This window comes from Struthio camelus, chromosome 5 (genome assembly GCF_040807025.1).
Source record: "Struthio camelus isolate bStrCam1 chromosome 5, bStrCam1.hap1, whole genome shotgun sequence".
In the NCBI taxonomy this organism is placed as follows: Eukaryota; Metazoa; Chordata; class Aves; order Struthioniformes; family Struthionidae; genus Struthio; species Struthio camelus.
In genome coordinates, this window is record NC_090946.1 from 71,369,975 (window position 1) to 71,380,678 (window position 10,704).

Genomic DNA, 10,704 nt, shown 5'->3' on the forward strand with positions numbered 1-10,704 from the left:
ATTTGTGCCAGAAGGACGTTTTGAGCATCCTTTTTGTTTATAGGAGAGCACTTAATTATTTTATTTAATGAAAATTGTCAAAGTATAAAACACTCATGGTAACGTCTCTCTTACTGGGTTATATACTCATTTCTGTCTTGCCAATTGTTTTATCCTAGGCTATTCCGTTGCCCTGGGGTATAAAGCTGCTATTTCTAGTCTTCCTCCCAAAATATGGGTCCCCAAGTGATCTTAAACCTCCATCCCTTTCTTTTGTCCACCAACTCTAGAGTGAAAGCCTCTGAATCTTGCTGCTTCTTCCATCATTGCCTCAAAAGGCCTTCATTAAATTCATACCACAGCCAGCCTAAAGAAAGAATTGGATGGAAAACTGAAGCAGACTTGCAGTATGTAGCGTAATTTCCATGGAGCCAGTGCTACCTTTCCCTCTTGTTTTTTAACAGCCATCAAAAAACATACTGGGTAATTGGACAACGTATGACATGTTCTCTCAATTTTTCTCGTTGGTCTGGTGCTGCCCTTGGTTTAAAAAGGTAAATAAGAAAAAAAAAAAAAAAAATCCAGAAATGTCTCTTCAGCCCTGATCCTTACAGTTGATAGGCTATTCAGTGCTTAGAATGTGCTGACAGTTGGTTATAAACTTTCAAGAATACTAATCACACCTTGAGCTTTCTCATTGGATATACCATTTTTTATAATATGTGACACAAATACGCTTCCAGAACTGTTGTACTAACTCCCAGTCAGAATGAGGACAAGTGAATGGCAAAAATGCAATAAGAAACAAGTTGAATGAGGCTCAGGGTTTATGAGTTTTAATTTCTTGTTCTCACTTTTTGTTAGCCTGTTTCTGAGGAAGAAGGTTCAGGGTAGAGAGAAAGATAGGTTGCCTTAACGAGAGTATGAACTTTCTTCTCCCCAGCAACGTGGTGACAATTAGCTGTCTGCTGCCCATTTCCCCCCGCCCCCGCTTCTTTTCCCAACCCTGATGGAAAAGGTGAATGGGATAATAGAACTGTTGTCTTAATTTTGAAATGTAGAAAAAAAACTTTAAAAAAAAAAAAAACAAGCTAAAGGGCATATGTCACTTTTATAGCTACTTTAAACCAAATTACGGGACATACAGATGCAATTTAAAAAAGAACTAAAACCAGAAACCATGATGCCCAGTTTGCCAAGCAATTTATCTGTCCATCCTCTCTGTTTCGTTTTTTAAACGAAAAATGAGGGGATATTCAGATGGCGTTCTAAACTGGCTGCAAACTATTAAGTTCAAAGAGAACTTATCTATGTTATGTTTGACTCTGAAATGAACTATTCACTATCTCGTACAGTAACTCCATTTTATCTAAATAAAAGTTGCTGATTAGTTTCCTTTATAAGAAAGCTCAAGGTAAGATTAGACGGAACTTCAGAGATGAAATGGCAGTGTATAACCTAGCGAGACAAACATGTTACCATTTTGTAAAACGAATGCACATGGAATTTATTTATTTGACTTATTGTACAGGAAAATTTAGACTTAAATTATAACATCCTTGAATTTTCGAGTTAACTACAATTGTAGTACAGTATCATGTTTTAGTATGACTTCTGTTTTAGTAAAAGTACTTAAACATTCATGTACTATATTTGAGTGAGATGAGCAGCTATACATACTAATTCTTCCTCAATGGAAAGGAGCATTTCATCATTACAATTGAAGTTCAATTGCTGGTATTTAAGTACTATCAAATAGATTTCTTTCAACGTGATACGGTATCTGTATAAACTTCAGGGATGATTATAGTAAAACTGAAACACAGCTATATGACTTCAGGTTACCATGCTGAAATTTGAAGCTTTCTGTAATGTGCATAATAGCAAAGTTGCACATAGCATACCCGCATTATCAGGGTGAATTTAAACCTACTACACTGGTGTGATATTTATAGCAAGGTATGTGTGTCTGCGCGCGTGCATGTGTGAGAAGATGTGACTAGTGGCTCCAGTAAAGCCGGGCGAGATCATAACCCTGCAAAGGCTTTGTGATGAGGATGTCTGGATTAGGAAATAACATGACTTTTACTAAACACTTTCTAGAATCCCATGTTCTGAATTATCACCTCTTAAAATTTAAGTATGTACTTGGAATGACTGTATATGTCTGCCCCTTTAACAGTATAAAGCTACTAAATTAATATTTAAAATGCTGGCCTGCTTATGTTACAATAATAAAATTTGTGTCAGTTAATTTACTGTCAATTTACATGTAAAAAATTAAACACTATTTTTTCTGCATTTTATGAATTCTGTATACTGGAGTTTGTTAAAGATTGACATGTTAGGTGATACTGTACAAAATTGTATTGACTACCTTTAGTGAAGATCAAAAGTAAAATTCATATGTATTTCCTTTTTACCCTTCCATCTAATTTCTTGACAACTTGAATAAATTTCATAGAGCCTTTCTAACATGAACTATTGTTAATTTAACTGTTGCAATAATTAAGCTTTAAGAAGTATTGTTGGTATATTTATAATTTTAAGAAAATCATGTTTGTTTCATACTGCTTATTTTTAGCTGTTCTCTTGTCACTGTTACAGCTGAAGAACTTTACTAAATACTTGACATTAAAAAATAACTTGCTGGGGTTGTCCTCTGTATACTGATGTTAAATAAAAATGTGTGACTGAACTGTAAATGTAGATAATTTTCAGTAGTCCTTTTCACGTTGGAGTTTTAATTTGTTATATTGCAGTCCTTAGGTGGTCTTATGCTATCATACTGTGCTGAACAAATGGCCACAGTGAAAACTGCTAGCTTGCCGTGCTTTAAAGTGAGAAGCTGACCGCATCCTGTAACCTGCTCTGAGTGAATGTTTCACTTCATTTCAAGACGATACATACACTTTGTTGTTTAAATCTTGATGACGAGGTCACGTCTTCTGATATTTTTTTCTAGGATTAGAGTAATATAACATAGAATATTGCCATTTATCAAATTTGTTTAAACTCAGATTCAGTAAAACACAGAGACGGAGGCATCCAGATCTGCCCTAGCTAGCTATCAAATAGGAGTTGGGGCGGAGCATTTTCTGTTCCTTCTTGGACTCTACAGGAGCTCTTTCCTCTACGGACTGCGGTGCAGGGTGTTTTCTGTTCCAGCTTTACGTCTTGATGTTTGCCTAATGAATGCTGATTTTTACAGCCCTGGGGATATGGCTCACTCAGATGATTCAGCTGTTTTCAGTCTAGAAAAACTTAGACTAATTTAGTTCTAGACTAGCCAAAACTAGCACTATGTAGTCTAAAACTTTGGCTACAGAATGTCCTGGAACCAGTTTAGGCAAAGATGAAAAATTGCCCTTTGATCTGAATAGGGATTGCTTTTCCAAGGCTCTCCTTGCAGCAAGAGTTCCGAGTTAACCAGTGAAGCAGCCAAACAAGTGATATTTACTGAACTGTTTCAAAGGCATTTTTGAGAAATTTCAGTGGAGAAAATTAGTTATTTTGGACCCGATCTAACTGAGGTAGGACTCTACTTCTCTCTTAGGGGAAGCTCCTCCGTAGACTGAAGCTGAGGAGAACCTCTTTCTCACATGAACTTGAGAACGTTCTGATACTTCAGAAGGCAGTTGGCCACTATGATGGTCTGCCTCTATCTATCTATCTATCTATAAATATATTTAAAAAAAAAAAAAAATTAACCACAGGTGTTAATGGAGGAAAAAGTGAAATCTGTCCTGAAAGTTTGTGTGAACAGGTGATTACATCAAATGATGCAAGAACTGGTTGTTCAGATAAGTTTCTCAAGAATCAGTGGGAACGTGAAACTAAATTAACTTCCACGTGCTCTGTGATCATAGAAGATACCTTGGCAAAAGATATCTTGGAACTTTCAACTGTCTTCTGCATGCCTTTATTAAATAACTTGAATGATCACATTATTTTCTGGTTTTAAAGTTGATTTCTAGGTAGTTTGTAATCTATCTTACTAACTTGGTTTGGCTCGTTTCTTCTCGTACTAAGACCATGTCTATCTTACTGCTAACCAAAATGGCATTGCCTTAAGTCATCTCTGTCCCCTCCCCCCCATCTGTTTTTCCGTGGTTTATCTAAATTTCATTTTCTAATCTGAAAATTTTAAGTCTTGCAGGCTTTGGTACTTGGAGGAAGCTAGAGAGAGAAAAGCATGCAAGCCTTTACAACCTAAACTAAGCTTAAAGTTTTATTACACAAGTCCAAAAAAGGTTTTTGCTAGCAAAAGCTTTTTTTGTGCTTTTCACAGCATACAAATAGTTGCATTTTAAATTGTAACTTTTATTTTCTCTTGGATGTGCATATCTTCTATTTGCCAGTCAGATACTAGTCTTGAAGTAATCTTACCTAATACCAATAGACAGACAAGATTTTTAGCTAGTCTGCTAGCATCCTTGATTTTTGTTGTTGTTGGCCATGCATAAGATGGCGATACGCTTTTGTTAGAAGAAAAAACAGTATTCTTTATGCACGCAGAAGTGAAGTGGCAAGTGAAGCCTCCTAGATGCCACTACATTTTTCTACGAGATCTGATGTGTCATTGCTGTGTAGGCATTTATACTTTTCTGTGACACTACTAGAACGAAGCAAGAAAAAAGCAGATCACACAAATAATATATTTCAATCTCTATATAGTGAACAAATAGACTGGGAAGATCAGCTTTGCTTTCTCCCCCTCAGTCCTTTACAAAATATTTTCTCTGTAATATGTTATGTGAATATTCAGAAGGGACTTCTGTGAATATTCTAAATTAATAGATTTTTATGACTTCATTAGGGGTTGTTAAATACTGGACTTAGTAAGTATATGCAGTTCAAAGACTTATGCTAATAAAACTCACCAGATAAAGAAACTGTTGGGTGTTTTGTTCAAACGAATCTTAAACCGATTTAGCTGATCTGAATACAGAATTTTAAACAAATGTGAAAAATCTCATTCTATTTTGGCATATTAATATTGCTCAAATACTGTGTTGACCTTAGGCTCTTTTGTCAAGAAAAGGACTCGGTCCAGATGGCTTTTTCAAATGGTTCCAGGAATATCACAATTTTGGACAAGGATAAATTATCTATGGAATACTTCTTAAATAAAAATTTCAAATTATTTCTTACCCTGGTGAAAACAGAATTGGTTTAACAAATAAATCAGTGTAGTTTTTGTTGGGGGCATTCATTAATTCAGCCTGTTTTTTGTTGGTTTAATTGCATCAGTAAAAGAGTACGATGAGACATTTGAACTGTGTGTTCAAAAGTGCTTTTTCTTTTCAATATTGGTTGTATTTGCTAAACTGCATCAGCTGCTTGTGCTGTTTTTCCTCTACACAGACAAGCACAACACTGCTGCCACTAACTTGCTTCATGTTTTTCTGCTTTTCAATTTTGAAACACCAACTAGGAAGCACATACAGGTATCTGGCATCAGACAAGTTACTGTGAGTTGGCTGATCCGTTTTAGTGAATGAGCCTGCTCTTGTCCAGGGCAAATGCCCAATTACGGTGAATTTCTTCACTTTTGCTTTGGGCTATAGGTGTGTGCCAGGAAAGTTGTGAATTAGCAAACGGGCATTAACTCTGTGTCCAAACTTGCAATTTATTATCTAGATTACTGAAACTTGACTTACGACTGCATCTTTGCCTCCAATTAATTCTGTTCTAATTTACACAAAGAAAATATTAACTCTGAAGTTATTGATATCTGGTGTTTTGATCTTTCATAGGCTTAATTTCCATTGAGAAACCTTATATTTAGTATCATCTGAAAAAATATACTTGTGGTGTTTTTTTTTTTTTTTTTTTTTGTTAAAAGCATCTTCAGTCCCGTGAATTGTGATAAAAGCTGGACATAACAATGCAGATCTTCCTGAATAGGCCACAGATAGGACTACCTTGAAATTTGGGTGGAACTGTTCTTACTGAATACATTTATTAGACTTGCATTGGGTAGGAATGAAAAGCCCTATCAGTATGTCTTAATGTTTTTACTAAACATGCGAAGTCCTGCATGTTTTTGGAAGTCAGAGAACGCATATAGATTAACATGGTGTAGCCCCAGCAACAACTACTGAAACAACTTGTGTTAATACTCTCACATTGCTAACTGCTGTAAGAAAATGATGCAGTCCTCCATGAAAGACCACATTTGAACAGTGAAGTATTCTGTTAAGATGGCAGGTGACGTAAAACCTACATGGAGGACTCAAGTCTCTGAGTTTGTGATGAAAGATCTTTTATCAGATTCCTGAGTTGGATCTCTTAACTGTTCCATTTCTTACCCCCGGCCAGACCTACACACTGACAAAATAATACTACTAATAGCAGTACACTACACTTATTTTCAAAACTGAAGTTTTGAACAGCATCTTAATTTGCCCCTGTTGCATGCTCAGTATGATCTGCTCATGTGTTTTCTTAAACTTCAACTAACTGATGTACAGTATGCACTGCACAACATGGCCACTCTGAAATGTTTGTATCCCCGTTTTTTTGTGTTTTCTGTCACCGGTATTAAACTGAGCAGCTTTACTGTTAGTACTAAAACGTTGCCGCAGCTTTTGTTCCATCTTTAGCACGTAATTGGCTAGACTGGGCAGGTTAACCACAGCAAGCACTGTGGCTTAATTTCTTTACTCTTTTTTTTTTTCCTTTTTTTTTTTTTTTTTAGATCTCACCAGGTTTTTATGAATGTTAGCCATAGTATTATTCCCAGAGAATATGATTAAAAGTGGTTTAGTCCAGTGTCCCTTGTATTACAGATCAGACTCATATGGTAACTCTTGCATCCAAACAGTAACTTTTTTTGAGCTGTAGCGTACCTTTCTAATTATGGCTGACTAAAGCTTCCTATGTTACACCTAATATAGCTTTTTAAAACTGTCTTGTTTTAAAGACTCTGATATAATGACAAAGTTCTGTATAGTCTTTTTTGTTATTCAGGACCCACCTGGAATGCCTGTCTACTTCCATAAAACTTGTATGTCTAAAAACTAAATTTGTAGTTTTGCCTTTTCTCTATGAACATGTAAGATCTAAGATTCCTTCTGAACATCAGTTTTAAGGTGATGCTGGCTAAATTTTGGAAAGTTTTGAAATGTCTGTCTGCAGTAGCACAAGGATGTTGATCCAGATTTTCTTTCCCCTTCTGTGTTGCCCTGGCTTGCATCTTCACAGTTGCAGAATTAAGTCAGAACATGGACTGAACTATGAGGATCTCCTGATATTCCCTTCTCCAAAGCCGCTTGTCCTGCATTTTGGCTCCTTTTCTAAAAGGAGAAAGTATTCACGGTCTGGGAGATGAAACCGTAACTGAGCGAATCCTAGTTTCTAGTCTTGGAACTTGAGTTCCAAAGCGTCTAGTAGCTTACGAGACACAACGTGCCACACTAAATTTCAATACGTGCTCCCCGTTTATAAAGAAACTGTGGTAAAATGAATGTCGTATTTTTGTTGCTCAACAATTAGCTGCATTACAGTGTAAATCTGATGTTAGAATAGCGCTTACTTCTCTTCATCTATACTGCATGGTTATGAGCCTTTTGAAAAATAAGTTCTATTATGCCATCCCTAGTATTTCTGTGCTTATAAAGCACATATTTGCTTATGAACAATTTGGATTACTGATTTATTAAAGACTGAAAATAATACCTTTAGGATCTCTCTTTCTAGTATACTTGAATGTTGCTTAAGTGTATATAATCTTGCAAGAAAGACTTCCTAGTTGGTGCTGGACTTTCATAGACTTCTGAAGAGTGGTTCAGTAAATGAACTGCAGAGTTGCATCTTGCTTTCGCTTTCAAAACAAAACTTTCTTCGTGATGATTTTCAGAAGTGCTTCAGTAACTTGGTTGCTCTACAACTCTGCCTCTTGCCATCTATTCCTTAATTTAAAACAAGGACACTTTTCATTCTCTTCTTGTGAAACATGCAGTATCTATGCACAACCTGAATGTCAACAAGTTTCAAGACCAACCCACTTCAGTCTACCTCAAAGGTGTTTGAATCGGATATCCACTGCATAAACAATAAAAGAATAAGGGTTCTAGTTTCTGCAGGTGCTGTCTATCTATGGAAGGCCATTTGAAGTTAAGCATATACATACAGACGTGTGTGTGTGTGTGTGTGTGTGCACATACACATGAATATTTTTCACACTTTCTCCCCTAAATCATATTAATGCATCTGGTTTCTTAACATGTCTGAATTGTTAGATTAGATGTTTTTTAAAAAGGAAGGATTATGGTTTTACTAGAAAATTTATGACCTGAATCCAGCCAGTACAGACCTCCTTCCACCTCTTCTGTCTATGGTCAGGGTTTTCTTCCTTCAGTAGTGACTTCTCAGATTCTTGGATCCAAGCAAGAAAGAGCTCCTGTAGATTCTGAAGATGTGAGCTAATTCTACATTCTGTATCTTAATTGCTGCCTGAACTTGTCTAGTTTGATGGATCTGAGTCACAGGATCTTAATTTTGAGGTAAGAAACGAAGCTGGTAGCAATTTAGAATTACTACAAGTGCATTTATCATTCCTACATGGTAAGGAGCAGCACAGTGTTATATTAATTGGTGCGCTTCCTGCTTAGCTGCCATTGCGTTCCGCAGTCTGCCGGCACTTGTTATAATTAAATAATGACACTGCTGGATGAAATTGCATTTTAATATTAAGCTTTTTCTACATAATGCTCATATACAGTTACTTCAATGTCAATGATTAAAAAGGGGGTACTATAAATCAAACATGGAAAATATCTTCTGTAGTGTATATTTGCCTTAATAAGGAAGAGTAGCCTCCTGTCTACCTAGGAATACTGCACAATAGCAGCATTATGCATGAAATAAAGTAAATCTCATTATATTTGGATGGTACTGCAGTTAACAGTTTTCCTGAATGCAAGCTTAAATTGTAATGGGAAATGTTACTGAACACTTGCTCAGTGTTTCATTTCATTCTCCTTTTCAACTACCAAAAGAAGTATTTGAACAGATGAGATTCTTTTCTATTCAAAGTTTCTAATATAAGAGATAGATAGAGCACTACTCTGTATTTGACAACGAACCTAATTTGTTGCTTAACGTTAGAGTAGGACTGTCCGTTGCTACTCTGATAAAATAATGATCGCTTTGGGTGTCTAATTTATAAAGTTTCAGTTTGCAATGACTCAAAGTGCAAGGTAGACTCAAATCAAATCCTTGGACCAGATTCATCATGTGTCATAAATCCACATGCTCTCTGACTTTATCAAAAGCTCTTTTGTATGCCGTTTGACTGATTCAATAGTGGGTTACATTCCTTTGTAGGAAAGAAGGTGCTGGTGTTTTGGAGAACAAGTGGTGGTTAAAAAATAAATTGTACTGATTTTTAGCTTCAGGTTAGTAACTTTGTAAAGTCAATATCAGGTTCTCTTGCTGGATTAATGTAAACTGCTTTGTTTGCAGGGTTTATTGTCATCCCAAAACCAGGCCAATTCTCCAAGTGGAACTGTAGTATAGCCATCACACTACTCCTAGCAAATCTCTGAACACAGGACAAGAAGTAATGACAGTGGAACCAGGAGCTGTTCTTCAGGCAAAGAGCATCACAAATTATAATGTGGCAGAGTGTAAACATGGAATTATGTGAATCACATAGTAATTTGCAAAGGAATAATGTAATGAGTTCTTATTACAGCTAATACTGCTAGGCTGCTCACCCAAGGAAGAATTTTCACTTAAAAAAAAAAAAAAAAAGCTTCCTTTGGTACTGCAGAAAAAATAGTAACTTTTTGGTTTTCTTCTACTTTTCAAGTCCAGTGTAATTTAATCTATATATATAAATATATATATATAAATATAAATAAGATATATATATATATAGTGTAAAATAAAGTATGTTTCTTAAATTCAAGTAAGCTCAATGGTTAAATTAGTACTTCACCATTGTTTATTTTGCACTGATTTTTTTTTTTTTAAACCAGAGATGGCTAGAAGACAGCCTGGAATGCACTCATGGAAAATGAAAGTCATTATTTTCTGGCTTCAAAATGTTATTCAGGAAGATGGATGCTGCAATCATAGATTTTTTTAAAACAAAATTGTTTTGCACTTAATAGCTTAATGCTAATAGAGAATTACTTTTAAATTGGTGTCCAGGCACCAGAAAAGCTATGTTATGGAGAAAAGAACCTTTGTATCTATTAAACATTTATTTTAATATTGTTGTTTCCAACTGCAATCAATCAGCTCTGTATTATATGTATAAATATTGTAATTCAGTGATGGGGGAGGGGAGTAATAGATTGTTACACTAGAGTTTCTCATCCATCATTTAAGAAAGTGATATTTCTAATTCAGAAAATACATATTAAACTACCTTGAATATGCATTTTGTTTACTTTTTGTTCAAATTTGATCATTTTTGATGTAATCAATCCTTTGTTGAATTAAATGTTTGGTACAGAAATATAATCTAAGCTTTGTAGAACAAATTCCTTTTCAAACCTCTTACCTAGAACATTGCTTCTTATTTAATAGAGTTTAATTTTGATTAGGAAAATGAAACAATATTCTGTTTTCCTTCTTAATGGTTTATCTCTCTATATATTAACCAGAGGAAGTTTTGCAGACAGTTTTGTTGGGTAAGGATTTTGCAATTGCATAATACTGTATAATACTATGCATACATATGCATCATAATACTGTGTGTAGAGGTGA

The 10,704-nt window shown here is 35.3% G+C and overlaps 1 protein-coding gene across 6 annotated transcripts in view; it reads left to right on the forward strand.

Annotated features, from left to right (window-relative positions):
• The window catches only part of WDR20 (WD repeat domain 20), a 49,139-nt gene extending 38,764 nt beyond the window's left edge, over positions 1-10,375 (forward strand). For 2 of the 6 annotated variants that reach the window (XR_011141652.1, XM_068947071.1), the window contains exon 4: positions 270-10,375. Coding sequence is in view for 4 of the 6 variants with exons in the window: in XM_068947071.1 (XP_068803172.1) it covers positions 270-284 (15 nt within the window). In the remaining 2 variants the exon portion in view is untranslated. The remainder of the gene's footprint in view (positions 1-269) is intronic. The other 4 variants (XR_011141653.1, XM_068947069.1, XM_068947068.1 and 1 more) reach the window with 3 other exon arrangements.
• The last annotated feature ends 329 nt before the right edge of the window (positions 10,376-10,704 follow it).